The 18462-nt window shown below is 38.9% G+C and overlaps 2 protein-coding genes across 2 annotated transcripts; one reads left to right on the forward strand and one right to left on the reverse strand.

Moving 5' to 3' along the window:
- Positions 1 to 8414: 8414 nt before the first annotated feature.
- LOC144666066 (uncharacterized) lies at positions 8415 to 10838 on the forward strand. Its single transcript, XM_078527418.1, has 2 exons — positions 8415 to 9252; positions 9842 to 10838. The coding sequence occupies exons 1-2, from the start codon at positions 8670 to 8672 to the stop codon at positions 10366 to 10368; spliced, it is 1110 nt and encodes a 369-aa protein (XP_078383544.1). The 5' UTR covers positions 8415 to 8669; the 3' UTR covers positions 10369 to 10838.
- Positions 10839 to 11931: 1093 nt separating this feature from the next.
- On the reverse strand, positions 11932 to 16469 carry LOC144665895 (uncharacterized). Its single transcript, XM_078527177.1, has 5 exons — positions 16120 to 16469; positions 15697 to 16019; positions 14921 to 15068; positions 13658 to 13862; positions 11932 to 12415 (listed from the first exon to the last, which is right to left on the reverse strand). The coding sequence occupies exons 1-5, from the start codon at positions 16330 to 16332 to the stop codon at positions 12282 to 12284; spliced, it is 1023 nt and encodes a 340-aa protein (XP_078383303.1). The 5' UTR covers positions 16333 to 16469; the 3' UTR covers positions 11932 to 12281.
- Between the last annotated feature and the right edge of the window lie 1993 nt (positions 16470 to 18462).

Below are 18462 nucleotides of genomic sequence, written 5' to 3' on the forward strand. Positions count from 1 at the left end.
CAAAATAATTTTTACATGCATTTTGATACATCAGAACTGTTTTATTTAATACGGAAATTTTCATCATTTGATTAAAAAACAAAACTAATTCAATTGTCAAAATGTCACAAAATGGCACGTTCTTATTCTGTTTAAAGCGGTTATTTTGTTGCTAGCTTTGTAGGAACCGTAACGGGTTACTTTTGTTTGTTACGGAATACTTTTGGCTTTTTGCCAAACACTGTAACATGATACCGTTGTTTTTCTCACTTTTGTAACATAATACCTTTGTTTTTTAAAACGAACGTAACATGATACCCTTGTTTTTCTCGAAAAAGCCACGTTTTTCTCGTAAAAACCACTCTCTTCGGAAAAGTTCTTTAAAGCGCAGTACACCTGGAGTATTTGTTTCCTGTCAAAACTGTTCAACAAAGATTTTCGTTCATTTACAACGCAAATTCTATTCAACAAACAAGAACTAATTGAGTTATCAAGTTGTCACGAAATGGCACGCTCTTATTCTGTTTTGGTATCGATCGTAGTTGCTTTTAACAGTTAAGTTACTTGTACCGGTTCATTAAATGTTTGAACGAAATGTTTTACAGTTGATTTCAGTTTACTTTGGCCGCCCGCTTTGCGAAGTTTGTTGGGAAATTTGAAACTTTGTTATGAAGTTGCCAATTACGGTGCGAGTTTGCGAATCAAATTGCAAACATCGATACAAATTTCCCGACTTCGGCCCGACTGAACTTTCCAAGTTTGGTAGTTGAGGAGAAACAAGACATGTTGCTCGAAAGTCATGGCAATTTCTGAACTCGAAGATTTTAGAACTTGTCAAGGAAAGTAGCTTGAAGTGCAAGACAACGTTTCGCATCACTTTTTTGTATGAACACATATTTAACGATTTCTGTGAGGCATAATCTTCACTGTCTTCAATTTCAAGTCTTCTGCGTTTGTAAACCGGATGAAACTGGATGGTTTACTCATATGTAAAATTAATTTTAATCGAAGCCGACGCGACGCGACAGGGAAGACTAATTTGTTCGAGACGACATGTTTACGGCTCGCTGAACATTTTTTAACGTCGCTGAACGTTTTTTATTTTTATGACATTTGTTTCCAACAGTTTAGCGTAGCAAAGCCCTTTTTGATAACATAACTACAGAAGGATTTAATAAATTCGGGTCAAAGTTGGGAACTTTGTATCGAAGCTCACAATTTGATTCGCAAACTACGAATACGTTTCAAATCCATGATAATTCACAACTCACCAATTAATCTTTCAACGAAAACGAACTGCGACACGCTGCGACACATAATTTCGTCAGATTACTTTGCCTTTATAAACTGCAATTTGATTGGTTCTGATAGTACCTGAAATCTGATTGGTGTGACAAACAAACATACTTCACTGACCCACTGAGTCACGGAACATCGCGCCGACTAAAGAGCTATTTTGAAAAAATAACTCAAAAATCAGGGCCGTAAAACCCAAGGGCGGACGATACGCCTGGTTGAAGGCGAGTACATGTCAAGAAGAATGTTTTTAATGACTTCAGTTCTCGTGTCGTGAAGAGCTACCGCTAGTTGAGATCAAATATGCGAAATTAATCAAGCTATAATTCTTCTTAACGTTGCTGAGAAAAGAGATTCAGTTAACACATTGTTAAAAGCGTAAGAGAAACAGGGCGGGAGCTCTACTGCATCAGCAAGTCAAATGAACAACATCGCTTCTCTCTTCATTGTTCAACGAGCACCGCTTTAGTTAATTAGCTTTGTTTGCTGGAGCGTTAAGTGCTTTAACATCTGCAAGTTTCCCGAAGGTTCGCTGAAGAGTTATGTTCGCTTTGATTTTTGAAACTGCCTGAGCGTTTTTATCTCGGGGTTTTTATATGTTTTGATGACAGAATAAATGAATGAATGAATGAATAAATAAATGAATGAATAAGGAATGAATTAAGTACTGAATGCATGAATGAACGAATGAATGAGTAAATGTATGAATGAACCTCCAACCTTAAGAAAAAACAATGTTGCGTTGCAGTATGAACCTAATAAAAGGACTTAGCTCGTCATGAGTCTTTCTGTAGTTCAGTGGTTGGACTTTTAATCAGAATTGTAAAAACAATACTAAAACAATGTATTAATTATTTTTCAGTTATTTTCGTCAAGGAACTTTCAAGTGAGCCTACACGATGTTGAAGCTGACTTTGGCTTTCCTCCTGATCGCTTGTTTTGTGGCAGCAGAAGCTGCTAGGCTGCCTGCACCGTACTACAGGGATCCTGAACCATATTACAGGGACCCTGTACCATATCAGAGGGACCCCGTTGAGCGCTTTTTCAAGGCATGTATCTGTAAATGTTACAATATAAGTACAATGAATGCGGTTCCATATTAGAGCGGTTTTCTGACTTGAGTGTCGAAAGTAATTCGCATTTGCTTTGGTTTTGCATTCCTATGGCTTAGTAACTGACTCGCGCACGTTTTCCCGCGCTTCGCGCCAGCAATATGTATTTGCTTCGAGTTTTGATTGGCTAACTGAATTTTCTGTGTCTTTTGTGACTGGTCAGAGTGATAACTTTGGTTTTGGTTTTTCGACACTAAAATGGAAACCGCTCTAAACGAGCAAACCATAAGGCAAAAGTTATTTATGTTCAACGTATTTTTCATGGTATCTCCTTTCCGTCCTTGGAGCTAAAGCGTAAAGAGAGAAATTGGCAGGAGCCAGAGCTAGAGAAGAGAGAACTATAGGGTGGTCTCTCACCGTCCCTCCCTCCCTCCCTCCCTCCCTCCCTCCCACCCTCCCTACCTCTGTGAAGTAAGAGATATGTAACTAGTATAATATATTTGGTATGTATCTAGTAGTAATTGTAGAAATGTTTTGGCACGGCTTTCTTAAAAGCCAATTCCATGAAACTGAAGAAATTCCGTGTAGAAATAAACTGTCTGTTTACATACGGCTTTCATGTAAAGAAGTTTCTCAACTCATTGTTACTAACATATTCAAATAAAAGCGATTAATTAATTCACTCATTTATTCACTCTCTCTCTTACTGTCGCTACTCTTCTTGCATGATTGCTAAACTTGTAAATCTGTGTAAGCGAATTGATCATTCTTATTGTTTATTTGATCAGGATTATCTGCAGCGCCGTAGCTGTGTGGCTCTAGGAGAAAGTGGTTGCGAAGGTAACAACGGCAAGTGCTGCAGAGACGGCGACCCATATACCGGGACCATGCGAAAATGTGTAGACGAAGGCAGTTTCTCGGGACCGTAAGTTTAAAAATAAAACTTGTTGTAGTCCACACAGCGCTCAAACGCAAAAACTCAACGCTTCTCGAGGTCTCAGTGGCCTTAGATTTTGTAGGAGATTAAAGTTAATGTGCAACCTTGCAAAAATGACAGTAGTATACCATTCTCACTCATTAATTATGCCGCTCATTGTCCGGCGTGGATAAGGTATGGGGAAAGATTGTGGCCGAGGCAATGAGTGACAGGGTGAGAAAGCACTATAGTTGTCTATTACGTCGCCGAAGGGGAGGTGGGAGGGTCGAAAATTCGCCCGGACTTCCCGGCTTGCGTATCTCTTTCGAAATGCCCCGAAACTAAGCAAAGGGATCTTTAAATACGGCGATTGTGCACGTGGTGATTAAGCATTACCTAACACAACTATCTATAAACAAATGGGGTTATGTAATCCACGCACTTCTGAATTCCGCGTCATAATTATGAATGAGAATAGCAAACCAAAATTTGGCTCGTAGAAAACTACGCACGTTCTTAGTACAAAGTTGATAATAAAGCTTTCAGAAATTTGACATGTACATGTATGACACAACGACAGTTCTGGCGGGAAATTGTCGTAGTATGTTTGAACACTCTGGGCCTTGACTTCCCTTCACAGCGGTCAAATGCAAAAATCCAACGCCACTTCTAATTTTCGCCGCCTCGCACTTTCTAAGAATTTGACTCGAAAATGTGCAAGGAAAACGTTATTGTTGTTGTTGTTATAAAAATTGCACTAGGGACGAAAATTACGAGCTGGCACAATCTTTTGTTCATCTTCAAATGAAAGCGGACGTAACCAAACAAATATCATGTGATGCGATTAACTAATTTCAGTTACACAAACAGCCATGTCTGTACGAGTATAGAAAACGAGGAATTGTGGTCTAAAAAGGGTCAGAAATTGGAGTACTGGGAAGCACATCTCCGCTAAAAATTCCACGGTGTGACTCTCGGGTGTAATAACGAATGCGAGCTAGGAGGAACGCGGGTGTGACTTTGATCAACAAATGAATAACCCGGGGGGGTACTTTATATATTTTTGGGTAGGGATGTGCCGCTGGGACTCTGAAACCCTTTCCCTATACCAAATCACGTTCAGCTGATTTTGCAACCCTATACTAGACTAGACACTGAAAATCCCTACCCTATCGAGGTGTGTTTTTAAAACTGCGATGATTTTATTCACATTTAAATGACAGACATTTGAATAACTGACATACAATGAAGCTCGATAGGCCAAAATTATCACTACCTGGCTGAGAGTATTCAGTGTCATTTCTTGCCATTCAAACGATAATGGAATCAGATTTTTTTACTTCGTAATGACTTTCTCTTCACCTCATTAAATACTAACGATTTTTTTATATTTCAGAAATTACGTGTGTCGGGCGTAAACGACGCAGGAAGAAGAAGCCGTCGAACTAAGGTTAAGGTTTTGAAAACCAAGGAAAAATAGAAGAGCGTTTAGCACGTTAATGTTCACCCGTTTTTACGATTGTACCATGCACTTAAAATGCACTTAGGAAAGTTAAAGACATAGCAAATGAGGAATGTTTTGCATACTGTCACAGCACTTTCCATGTCAAGGAGTTCGAAACATGTCAAGTTTGCTGGATTGTTACAAAACAATAAAATATAACCATTTTGTTTTTAAATATCTGGTCAAGTGTTATTTTTAGCTTCGTGTTAGATAAAGATGAGGTCTACTCTCCAGAATGCGATGCGGGTTCTCAGATATTTAGCTCATCAGGGCCCGGTTGTTCAAAGCGCGATTAAGCTAATCCAGGGTTAGCGTGAAATTTGATTTTAATTTTATAACATTTCTTTGAGGTTTTCTGTTAATATTTTCTGTCCCCAGTTTTGACATGGACCAATCTCAAACTTAACAAAACATTAGCTATGGAAAACCCTGTAAAACAAGAGAGATTAAAATCTTGATCATCCTTTAATCCTGGGTTAGCGTTAATCGTCTTTCGAACAACCCGACCCAGGCCAGAGCCTATCCCGGTTTCCATCAAATGAAGCGACAAGGAGTATTTCTACTCCACCCAGAATGGAACCCATCGCAGGGTTATTCCACAGCATTAATTCGCCGGTACCTTTTTATACACCTGAGTGCAGAGAGGCACTGTGAGAATAAGTTGTCTTGCCCAAGAACACAACACAATGATCTCGGCTAGGGCTTGAACCCGGACCGCTTAATCGAAGTACAGCTCACTAACCAAATTAAGCTAAATTAGGCCATTGCGCCTCCCTCTATAAATAGCCTAAAATTTCTCCGGGGCAGCGAGGAGTGCTTAGTACAGGGAATCTACGCCATAAGGGTCAACCCTTACCTATTTATATACCGTTTTTTACCGTAAAGTCTGCGTTGAGCCTAGTGGCCCATACAGGCCGGGGCTTATTCCGGTTTCTGTAGCAGGAAGCGACTAGGAGTATTTCTTCTCCCTCCTGGATGGGATGCTAGTCCATCGCAGGATTATCCCCGGCATAAATTTCGCCAGTACCCATTTATACACCTGGAAGGAGAGAGGCACTATGAGAGTAAGATTCTGGAAGAGTCTGTTTTTTTTTCTTGTTTCGGAACTGTACAATTAATATCGTGCCTGTCGTGAGTGTAATCAGTGATAACATAGTACCTTCCCTCAGGCAAAGAAGACCGTTGTTTATTAGATTGAAGAAAACTGTGTCGGTATTCTTCAGAAATCAACTTTCTTTTGCTTTTTATGAATCATCTACTATCAAACGCTGTTTAGATTTTGATGAAACAGCAGGTAGTATGCCAAAAAACCCAAAACAAACTTCTTTTGACTGATTGAAGACTTTGCGGGACTTGATTGAAATGCGACGTTCTTACGGAATAGCTTTTGTATCCAAGAGAAACAGAGCGTGAGCTAAAAGGGTTTCTAAAGATCAAAATCTATTGAACAGAGCTGCTTCCATTATTAGCAAGAATACCTCGGATTATCAGTAAAATAGGGTAGCCAAGCCAAGCAAATTAGTTTGTTTTCTTGAGCTTGTAGCGTAAACATCTTGAATCACATCTCCAAAGTGAGTTTCTTGCCGGGGTTTCTTGAGCTTATTCTTTATACAGTGTTCAGGGTAAGCAAATTGAGCTCATCATATGATCGTAAAGAATCAGTGAAAGTTTTCGGCAATTCTGGTTTTCTCCTGCAAATTGGTTTTTGGTCTCTTATTTTCAAACTTTACCTTTTATGATGTTAAAAGTTTATCAAATAATCATACCTTTTTATGCATTTACTAAGAAATACTCTTCGATTGAAAAACCATTATCTTTTATTTCTTTTTAACGAAATTGGCATGGGTTTTTTTAATTTCTCGGCAAGCAAATGTAAATCGAAATTGGGATCCTTTTCTCAACCACGCCGCCAAAAGAATTAATTTAAAATTTGGTACCTTTTTCAAACCTCTCTGTCAACAAATTTAAATCGAAATTTGGTACCCTTTTTCAAACCTCTCTGTCAACAAATTTAAATCGAAATTTGGTACCTTTTTCAAACCTCGCTGTCAACAAATTTAAATCGATATTTGGTACCCTTTTTCAAACCTCTCTGTCAACAAATTTAAATCGAAATTTGGTACCCTTTTTCAAACCTCTCTGTCAACAAATTTAAATCGAAATTTGGTACCTTTTTCAAACCTCGCTGTCAACAAATTTAAATCGATATTTGGTACCCTTTTTCAAACCTCTCTGTCAACAAATTTAAATCGAAATTTGGTACCCTTTTTCAAACCTCTCTGTCAACAAATTTAAATGGAAATTTGGTACCCTTTTTCAAACCTCTCTGTCAACAAATTTAAATGGAAATTTGGTACCCTTTTTCAAACCTCTCTGTCAACAAATTTAAATCGAAATTTGGTACCTTTTTTTAATTCGCTAATTAATTGACAAATGACAAGTGACAAGTGGGCGTGACGCGCACATCAAGCCAGAGACACGCCTGTCAGTTGATTTTTCTTGTGAAATGAACTTCCCAGAAGCTAATACAATAGAGACTATTGTTAAAGATTTTGTTAAAGAAAGCAAAAATCGTAAGCACTTTGACAGAGGAGATTTCTTTCAAAGTCGACGTTAAGACGGAAAGAGGAATTTTGGTGCAGTTATCTCCCGCCAATCTAAATTGACGTGAAAGATTGCGTCAGCACAGCTATATATACTTTGGTCGCCGGCTTCTCATTTCCCGGCGTATCAAATCGAACGTTCGGTTTTCGAACTCAATCGAACGCAATCGAACTTAATCGAACGATTAAATTCGATTTTGTTCGGTCATCGAACGAAATCGAACTCACAAAAAATAAATGCAAATCGAACAAAATCGAACGTTCGATAAAGTCCGATGACGTTCGATTTAGTTCGGTCGTCGAACGACGCCAAAGCGAGCGGCTTACGTCCCCAGGAGGGGTACTCCGGCTTGTTAATGACGGGGATGATCGAAGGATTTTTTTGGGTTTGAAATTTTCGATTCTGGGATTTTTTTGGGTTGGAAAATTTGGCAAGTATTTTTTTGGGTATCTTGATTTAGATAGGGGATTTTTTTGAGTATTAAAAACGAACTAATGTGCCTTGGCGCGGCCTTGGCGTATTTATGGTATGATGAATAAACAAAACGAGCGTTCTTTGTGTTATTTTATTGCACCTCCTGGCAATTAAGGGGTAATTTGACAAGGGATTTTTATGTTTCCTTTATTTCCATACTTTTTATGTCAAAATGGAGAAATAATTCTGCCACTAACAACAATAAAAATACGGTTAACACTGATGTCACATACGGCGTGCACCTTCATCCCCATGTGCAATGCTATATTGTTTAATCGATCATATAAAGTTTTAATTCGCAAAATGTTATTCTAAAATACGGTTTTCACTTGATACGATACGCAGATACATCGGGGGTTGTATTTGAGTATTTGTAATTTGATCCCTCGTACGAGTTTTAACGTATTCCCGGGCGTATTAGATTGCTCGAATATTATGTTTTATTTCTTTAGGATCAAATAAAAAGACAAAGATTATACGATACCGTGTCCAGTCACTTATTCCAAAACCATTTAAGGAATGATCATTAACTTTTTACTCGCTCCGCTAGGTTCCAAAATTTTTTGTTTTTTAACTTTAGCCACATCGATTTCCGAACTTAATCGAACGCTTAATTCGATTTCGTTCGATTTGGTTCGGAAATCGAACTCACAAAAAAAATTGTTGTCCGATTTCGTTCGATGACCGAACAAAATCGAATTTAATCGTTCGATTAGATTCGATTTCGTTCGATTGAGTTCGATGAAAAATTTGTTCGATTTCGTTCGATTTGATACGCCGGGTCATTTACCCACGAGTTAGCTCACTTGGGTCTCGCCAGGTTTCGCTTACTAACCTATTCAGTATGGCGTTAATATCGCTTTCATGTGGCGAACGAGAGTTAAAAATTAGGGAAAGTGCGTTAAACATGACAAATTTGTCAATGGTATTTCGCCTCGAAAGCCAGGGAATTTACATAAATTCCCTGGATGGCGAAATTGTCCTCCCGGACGATGATGGAAAATTTCACATCGATGCATCAGATGTGCAGAAGAAGTACATCGTGAATGGAAATCCTGCAGGAAATCTTCTAGCCGTTATTCCGTCCTCACCGAGCCACTCTCCAATTGGTATGCCGTACTCTCCAATTGGTATGCAGAACGAACGTTCCAGGCTGAACCCACCACCGTCCAGCATTAAAAGACCTCGGTTTACCACCTCCAGCACTTCGACTGCCGCGAAAACATTCACCTGGAAAAAAGCGTTTATTGTTGTAGATATCGAAACAAAAGGTGCAGTCACGGAGAAGTTCCAAATACACCTTGTACTACAGGAAGAATCAGCTACAGTTGAAAAAATCCAGGAGCAATTGAAAGGCCAGCTTGGCTATGAAGTCATTCTTCTGGACTCAAAGTATCTTCCCATCGTATCAAACGACATGACCAAAGGTAAGTTTAAATCTTAATTCCTAAAAAAACTAAAACACATGTCGGACCATTTATTACATTCCTGGACGTTTAATTAGGGCCGGTTGATCAACCCCCGCGATTCCGTTTTGTTGTTGTGGCCACATTGTTAGTACTTCAGTAGTAAGAGAAACTCTCCGGGTGAACTATTAGTAAGGTATTTTTAGACTTGGTAGTCCCCTTCACAGCCGTTTTTGAGGAAGTCACACTAAATTAGAGGACGCTACGATTTGTGGACACGATATTTCTTTGCTTTTTCAATCGCGAGAATGATAATTCGTCCAAAATAACAAATCCACGCACTCATTTTCTTTTTTAATTTTGTTGTATATGGCCAGCGCTTGTCATTGTCAGAAAACAGCTATTGTTTTTTTTTCTGGTTTTTCTTTTTCCCTTTTTGTGAGAGGAACAGAGTGATGAAACTGGCCTTATGTACATTGTGTACATATTTTTTGTCTTGCGATACGTTCGAGATACTCACTGAGCTTATTTATTATCCAAAATACATTTTATTTTGTGGTATGTTTGTGTGCTTTACTGACAATATTTTATCTGATATAATTAACTTTAGGATCACAGTTCTGGAGGACCAACAGAAAGATCATTGTCGCCCAGAAACGTCAGGCGGGAAACTTAAAACAACCCAACTCCAAAAGAAACAAAGGGAAAGCAGGTGACATCCTTGATGAACTTAGGAAGATGATAGCGGAACCGATCGCCGAAGCAGAGTCTTCAGGGTCTATCCCCCAGATTCCTGAAGCACCATCAGCAAAGGAAACCCTGGAAGGAATTTTCCGCTGCTCTATTTGCTTTTCAACAGCCCACCTTCCGGCGGCGGCTTGCTCCAAGTGCCTCGCCTGTATAGGCTGCATCCCTTGTATTGAGCAGTGGATCGCCATAACGCCGACCCTGGCGAAGTGCCCTTTGTGTCGGACAAGCCGACAGTATTCCATCATTCCAATGGTTCGGGACCTGGCCTGTATTCTAGGTCAAGAAGTACCAATTGACGATGAGGGTTCAGATGACCGTGACACAATTCCTTATGGTGCAGGCGATCAAGACGAGGATGATGATTCACAACTGCCTCGTATGCTTTAAAATCAGTTTCTTCAGTTCATAGAAGCTCATGCACATGTTTTTCACTGTATCAAATGTTTCACTGAACTCAATGCAATATATTGGATGCTTGAGTCTGATTCTATCCAGTTTATGTTCTGTTTGTGTAAGTCTTGACAACGTTTTTAGGAAACTCACTAGCAGTTCTTTTTCAAAATGACGTTACCTGTTTATACGAAAAATACTAACTAATCAATAGTTAGCTATTTAATTTTAAATCAAAATTCAAGTGTCCATCACTGATAATGTTACTGATGCTTCTAAGCAGATTTAGTAGATTTGTACGGGATAATCGTGTTATAATAATGCATATCGGAACAGTGACTTACTTATGAAGTTACGTAGGGTTGTTGAGAACGTAAAAAGCGAAATCCGGTCTGCACTTTCAGTGAAATGAAGTTGTTGATTTCATACAAGTTTGCTGTCTCGTGTTATATTGAAATAAATAACTCACACCATGATACAATGCTTGTCTTAACTCTTAATCTGCCTTTTTTTTTTTCTATAAAACTATATTCACTTGTTTCCAATTGGCTAAGCTTATTTTTTTCTTCATCCTTTCCAAAAAACGTCCGCAAATATTTTACCTCTTTCTCCGTTTTTCATAGAGGGGAGAGAAAAAGGCTACCGGAACCATTAATTATAACAGTCAAGAAGAAACAAAAAGACCAGAAAGAAAAAAAAATCTATTAAATGACGACTGATTTTAAAGGACAAATCAGGAGCCCATTAGCTGGCTAGGTCACGCTATTTGTGATGATATAAAATAATGACGTTCAAAGCGACGGAACCGCTATTCTCGAAGGTGGGGAAGATCAACAACGCTTTTCGCCAGAATATACACACAGAAAATTCGCTCGCACGGGAACGCTTGCTACGCAGGCTACCCGGCCTACAGCCCCAAACGGGTGTTTAGCATTGATAGATGTGCCTCCAGGAGGGAGGGGTACTTGACCCATGACTGGTTATAGGAATGACGCTGGAGGTTACGCTATGTCGTCAAAAAAAGTGCCGACTTTCTTCCCCCACCCCCTGGATAAATAATTGCTCTAAATTATAATAATATGAATGATCTTATGTTGACTGGTGAGCTGCAAAATAAATACAGTTAAACATTTACTCGGCTACAGTCTGGCATCTATACCCTTTTTAGGACAGGTTAAAGACTAGTCTGAATACTTTGTTTTCCCTTAGATTTCTAGAGTGGCTTTAATCAGCTAATGTCTCCGAGCATTCCCACCCAAGCCTAGACAGTACATTAGGTCAAGAACAGACCACAACACCGGAAACTTCATGCCCTCCTCTGTCTGACTAAAACATACTCACTTGAAACTGCATACCCTGTTCAGCGCGGAGAGGCCAAAAGCCACAGCCCATACAGCGGTGTGTCCCTGTAGAAGCTAACCTACGATCAGCCATTCTTTTTTTATAGAAGGAAGAGAGGGTATGATCTCAGGTTACGTATAAGCCAGATAGTGGGCCCCCCATCTCCCCCCGAGAAATGCCAAATATACGACAGGGTAACAAAACAAATCAGTTCAGCAGTTCTAGTTTTTTTAATGATATTTTATTGTTTTCTTTCACAAGTGTTGTGAATCGATATTGTGACAATAGTAAAAATGCAATGTCACCTTTTGCTCTAGGTAACTGAAAAACAGTCCAGGCCACTGTTAGTATCAGAATATTTCTTAATTGTCTATGTATTATATGGTGATGGAAAGGTGACGTGTAATTTCAACAAACGACAAAATTGCCCTTTCTAAATGGGATGAATTTCCATTCACTAGGCTACTAAAAATATCATCAAACGAGCTGTTGTTTTGCACAAAGAGCTCTTCCCTCCTGGTGGTGAGAGCAGCGTTGTCTCGCAGAGGGTCAGTACCAAATGAACTCTCTCACGTGATGGAGCCTCCTGCATTTTCGTACATACAAATGGCTTGATCGACGCTAGGAATAATCGTAGGATTATTAATTCGCCTAACTCTGTTGGTGTTGGCCGCCACTAAGTTTGGCATACGCCCATTTCTACCTATACACAAAGAAAAGTTGAAATAATATAAGGTATATGGACTTCCCTCAAACATTAGTACCAGTACATTTCCAATTTTAAAGAAGTGGCATTGAGGGACTGGTCAATAAGTACCAGGGGTGGGGGGCCGGAGCAATTGGAAAAGTTGTGGCTCGAACATTCGTGACCCCTTCCTTCTGGCTTAAAACTGACTGACCCTCCCCTGATAGGGGGTTGAAAATTACATGTCCCACCCCCTTTGCTAAAAAATTCAAGGGAACAATCATTTCTTTATCATCTGTTAGGGGTTGGAGGTTTTTGATTTGACATCAGCTTGTAAAGTGAAATTCCCTACATACACCACCCTAATTTTTCCCTGATGGGCACTGCTGTTCCATGAACGTCTTTTCTCATTTCTTAGCACAAAAAAGAGGGATAACTTTATCATGTCTTATACTAGTCTTTCGTAAGTTTTCCACATATTTGTGTGTTAAATCCATTGGAAAATTTAGACAAACATATGCGAAAACTGAAACAGTATGTAATATTAATTCATAAACAACTATTGAAGATTCCATATTCTTATACAGAAATTGATAACAGAAACTACAACCACTGTCCATCATTCACATTTGCAAAGTGTTTGAGAAAAGAGTTTACTAGTATTAAAAGGCCTAAGGCCCAGCATGAATCTATGCATGGTGAAGTGATACAGGCAAAACTAATGTTATGATCACAAGCCATTTAGGGGGGTCAGGGGCCATGCTTCCCCGGGAAATTTCATATTTGGGCCTTCTGAAATTGCTAGAAATTTATTTAAAACTGCTCACATGGAGAAACTAATCAATTTTATATTCTGATGAATTCAACTTTTCTTGAAACTATAACAGTTTAAAGTTAGTGAATAAATAAGATGACCCACCTCCTACCTGTAGATCAAAATTACATAACCCACCCCTTTTCGAGGGCTCAAAAACTGATGACCCACCCCCATTTTTGCTTCTGCATGCCCACCCCCCATCCTCTACTTATTGACCAGTCCCTTAATAGGTATATGCCAACGGAAGATGGTAGAGTGGAAGGGAGGGGGATACGGTGTTAAAGAAATTTTCCAGTGTGCATGCATTATAAAAAGATTCCAAACATCGTTGCTGATCAAGCACATTGAATATTGTAGTGCTCTGTTTAAAATGTCTTTCTTAATTTTTAATTTTTTTCACCTTGTCAATAATTTGCTGCTTTAAAAATATATACCACAGTTACCTTCTAGGGGATGTAAATTCCATGATTCCGTAAACCTTCTAAGTCCAACTTCTGCTACATTCAGTGTTATGAAGGAGACACAGAATTTTACTACAGGATCGTGCATGGCAATCATTAGGTTGTTCTCCATTCGTACCAGTGTTTCTTTAATGGGATATGTCACGCGTTGGTTTATTTCGGGCCATTTCCTCTCAGCAGGAAGGTTCTGTAAACAGATAATCAATTTTTAATCTTGTGCCAACTATCTCTTTTCATGGGGGAAAGCTATTTTGTATGTAAAGGGGAACTAAATGGCCTGACGAAACTCTGAAACTCTGTCTTCAGAGCCCAAATTAATTTAGTGAAATTCTTCAATTTTGGACCAGTCTTGTAAAGTTTGCTCATCTTCAGTTTCATCTGACATATAAAAGCCAAATTTGAATATGTGACAGACAAGACATAGAGCCATCTGTCAATCAACATATTTATTAATAAGTGTCTAACACCTGTTAACTTCAATGTTTTTCAGTGTCCTGCACTCTTGATTTGGTCATGAAAATTACTGCACATGTCTAGATTGATAGCCAATTTATTGCATATTATTTTGATATCAAATTTGCTACCTTTGACTCTTCAAAGCTACATTATGCCACTAAAAACGTAGGAGTTGAGTGTCACGGCAAATAACTGAAAGTAATTTTTCGTACGAAAATGTTTTGCTGTTGCATTCTATCATGTCCTTTTCTCCCTAGCTTACTAGCTACAAAAACAAATGTTTCGTAGCCTTCCTCGATCAAAATAATCCTCATTGCATTCATAATCTTCAATGTTATTGCCATGAAGGTTTAGTTCCTCTTGTTCTTCAACGAAATTATCATCCTTGGTGGGATAACTTCATTATTTCCATCCTTGCTGTCACCTAGCTTGTAAACCTTCGACATCAGAATTGAAAACATCGTCTGGTTCATCGATCTTTTCATTCAGACAATCGCAAATTTCGTCCAAAAAGGAGCATCTCCTACCTTCAGATATGTTGGGCCATTAAAGGAAAACTTGTTCTCTTCATAACAATCGAAAATATTACCAAAACTGTCAAAACTCTCGCAGAAACTCGCTCAAAACGGCTCAAAAAGGGTGGATAGTTGTTCTTCCAGGCGTTTAATGAAGGGGAAGACTGGGAACTAAATAGAGAGCGTCCGCTGAGCGGAATTGTGAGGCGTGGTGAACTGAACCGCAGCAGTATCCACAGTAGCTATTCTTGGTATTTTTAAACCCGTAACTAACCTCCCTAGAACGTGTCTGGACGTAAGGCTCGCATGACAAATTTCCTCTCTGGTCCTTGAGATATTCCTGGACAAACAGCATGAGGCTGTGCTCCGTCCCATGATCCACCCTTACCATGTCCCATATACCTTCATGAATGAGCAGATCCCTACAACCAAAAGAACACGAATTTGAAGTCAATTATGCTTTACGACATGGAAAAAGGGTATGTTTTTATAAATGCTCCCTCAACCTACTAGAACTCTTTGCGATCGTTTCTTTCCGCTATTAAAATTTCGCTCGCTCGAGATTGTCTCCTGAAAAAATAGACTGAGCCTGGGACGTGTATACATAAGCTTACTGATGAATAAAAGTCAAATTTTGTTTAACACAAAAGGAAAGTACCAAATTGTACCAATGGTAAATTTGAACCACAACTGTACATCAGTTAATCAATACGAAGTACAGTTTATTGCTAATGCACCTATCAATGTTAAGCCCGGGAGGGGGGGGGGGTCGGGCTAACCACGGGATTTTGATCGTGAGGTCGGTCCCCAGGGTAGGGATTTTGATCGTACCTGATGGCCCCAGGGTAGGGATTTTGGTCGTATATGATCCCCTGCAACAAGGTTTGAAGGACATCTGACCACCTTTCATTGCTCCCGGGTGGGGATTTTGACCAATTATTTTGTCCCGGGGGTGGGGAATTTGACTTTTTTTTATAGAAAATGTCAAAATCCCCACCCCTTGCCCGACCCCCCCCCCCCCCTCGGGCTTAACATTGATAGGTGCATAACCTGAAGTGAGAGTAGATAACAACTGCGTTCTTTTTCGGCATCGAGAAAAGTTTGACAACCTTGGAACTGCAACCATCACTTAAGGCGAACAAAGTACAACCGTACATTGCAAGCTTTTCATTTTGGTCACAGTGTAATTTGTTGCCATAGTATGGGGCGTAGTAGGGCACAGGATTTCGGCGACGAACTGTGTCATCCCTTCGGCGAGCATGATTCACTGGATTGACCCGTCTCAAAGACTTCATGACCTGGTTGTTGGTTAACTTCAGTTCTTTACTTCGTACATATCCAGTCATCATTTTGCGCCCAAAGGATGGTCCAACCTTTGGTCGAGATATAGAAGATGATTAAGTTGAGGTCAATAATATAAATATTTCACCACGAATTTAAATAATTTAAGGAAATTTTCTCGCTACCACTCACCTCTCTAACGCATTCAGCAACAATGTAATCAACCTGGGCTTCAGATAATCTTTTTATTCCATGGTTTGCACAGAACAATCTAATGTTCCTTTCCGAAAAGCCTCTTTTAACCTCAGGAAAAGCTTCCAAAAGAATCTTACTTATCTGTTTGTGCGTTTTGTTTTCTTTAACAAGATCTCTAATGGTCTCTATATTCGCTTCTAGGAACTCCATTTTACATGATTGCAGCCAAGGAAAATGAACACAATTACGTTTGTCTTTGGCGTGACGTGACCCGTCACTGGGCACCACTTGGCACCTGTCAATTAATTAGCGAATTAAAAAAGGTACCAAATTTCGATTTAAATTTGTTGATAGCGAGGTTTGAAAAAGGGTACCAAATTTCGATTTAAATTTGTTGACAGAGAGGTTTGAAAAAGGGTACCAAATTTCGATTTAAATTTGTTGACAGCGAGGTTTGAAAAAGGGTACCAAATTTCGATTTAAATTTGTTGACAGCGAGGTTTGAAAAAGGGTACCAAATTTCGATTTAAATTTGTTGACAGCGAGGTTTGAAAAAGGGTACCAAATTTCGATTTAAATTTGTTGACAGAGAGGTTTGAAAAAGGTACCAAATTTTAAATTAATTCTTTTGGCGGCGTGGTTGAGAAAAGGATCCCAATTTCGATTTACATTTGCTTGCCGAGAAATTAAAAAAACCCAAGCCAATTTCGTTAAAAAGAAATAAAAGATAATGGTTTTTCAATCGAAGAGTATTTCATAGTAAATGCATTAAAAGGTATGATTATTTGATAAACTTTTGACATCATAAAAGGTAAAGTTTGAAAATTGGCCATAAATAAGAGACCAAAAACCAATTTGCAGGAGAAAACCAGAATTGCCGAAAACTTTCACTGATTGTAAAGCCTTTCCTCTTTGTGTTGTTTTAATCTTGCATTTCAGTCATTAGTTTAATCGATAAAACTGTTTCAGGTGGCTGATCTGTTCACGTTATTAATTTGCAAATGGGTGCTGCCCCGCTTACATTTTCTTTGAAACGCTCGAAAGAAATTCGCATGATTTATTCTGCTGCTTCACTTGAAAGCAAATTAAATGGCACGTTAAGTAACACGGTCGCTGTTTTCTGCCTTTCATAGTCAGCAGAAGAAGCAGTTTGGCGGGGGCACGCGCTGAACTCTCTTGCGTGTATCAAGCGCTGTGTTCTCCGGGCTGCGTTCTGCCATGAAGAATGCCCTTTAGAAAATTACCTTTGTTGATTTCTTGCCTGCAATCGCGAGTTCCATAAAATACAGGCCAGTCGCAGTTTCTAATGCCCGGCTAAAAGTTTCCAGGAAACATTATTTATCAATATTAAAACTATTTGACTGAAATAATGGAGGTTGGCCTCTTATTTGCATGCATTCCACAACGCGCAGTACTCAGGATAATAAATCTGATTACTGTTATATCTTCGTGTCCTTCTGTTCGTGAGACATGAAAACGATGGTATAGAATTCGGGTTTCTTTTGTTACGGCAACCCTTTTATATTACTTTAGTTACCCTTAACGAAAATTCCTTTGAAAATCGCTGAACCAATTATAACCCGACCAATTGAACAATTGCTAAAAGTTCTAGAAAACTTTTTATAAAGTACAATGCAATACTGTAAAATTTGCAAATCGGTGTTGTCCTAAACGACATTTTCTTTGAGACGAAATGAAAGAAAAAGACCGAAATCTATTGAACAAGGCAGCTAAGCATTCACTTTGAATTTATTAAAATGCGACCTTGATTTGATTGTTCCTTGTCGGTGGTAAAGGAGATTTCAAGTGTTGAGAAACAAATCGAGTGAACAATTTTTAGGACAATCAAATGCTATTACAAATGCTCTCAATAGAAAATCGATCAGGACGATAAAACCCAAGGGCGGTCGATATGCTTGGTTGAAGGCGAGTACATATTAAGAACTGAAGAATGTTGTTAATGTCTTTAGTTCTCGTGTTGTGAAGAGCTACCGGTAGTTGAGATCAAAAATGCGAAATTAATCAACCTTTATTTCTTCTTACCATTGCTGAGAAAAGAGATTCAGTTAATACCTTGTTGATAGTGGAGAAAACAGAGCGGTATTTGCACTAGTTTCATGCGCTTTTTACGAAGTACATAGGATAAAAAAACTAATTACTGCATAAAAACGATGGTATAGAATTCGGCTTTCTTTTGTTCCGGACTCTTTTATATTACTTCAGTTACCTTAACGAATATTCCTTTGAAAATCGCTAAACCGAACAAGCCGACCAATTAAACAACTGCTAAAAGCTTCTAGAAAATTGTTTACTGTACAATGCAGCTGTTCTCAAACTTTC

Source organism: Oculina patagonica, chromosome 9 (assembly GCF_052425735.1).
Source record: "Oculina patagonica isolate OP01 chromosome 9, crgOcupat, whole genome shotgun sequence".
NCBI lineage: Eukaryota > Metazoa > Cnidaria > Anthozoa > Scleractinia > Oculinidae > Oculina > Oculina patagonica.

Coding starts and splice junctions, on each gene's coding strand:
- LOC144665895 (XM_078527177.1), bottom strand. CDS start 16,332: ATGGAGTTCCTAGAAGCGAATATAGAGACCATTAGAGATCTTGTTAAA. Junction 15,069..15,696: donor GTTATCTACTCTCACTTCAG/GTTATGCACCTA, acceptor TTTTGGTTGTAG/GGATCTGCTCATTCATGAAG. Junction 12,416..13,657: donor GAATTTACATCCCCTAGAAG/GTAACTGTGGTA, acceptor CTTTGTGTATAG/GTAGAAATGGGCGTATGCCA.
- LOC144666066 (XM_078527418.1), top strand. CDS start 8,670: ATGGCGTTAATATCGCTTTCATGTGGCGAACGAGAGTTAAAAATTAGG. Junction 9,253..9,841: donor ATCAAACGACATGACCAAAG/GTAAGTTTAAAT, acceptor AATTAACTTTAG/GATCACAGTTCTGGAGGACC.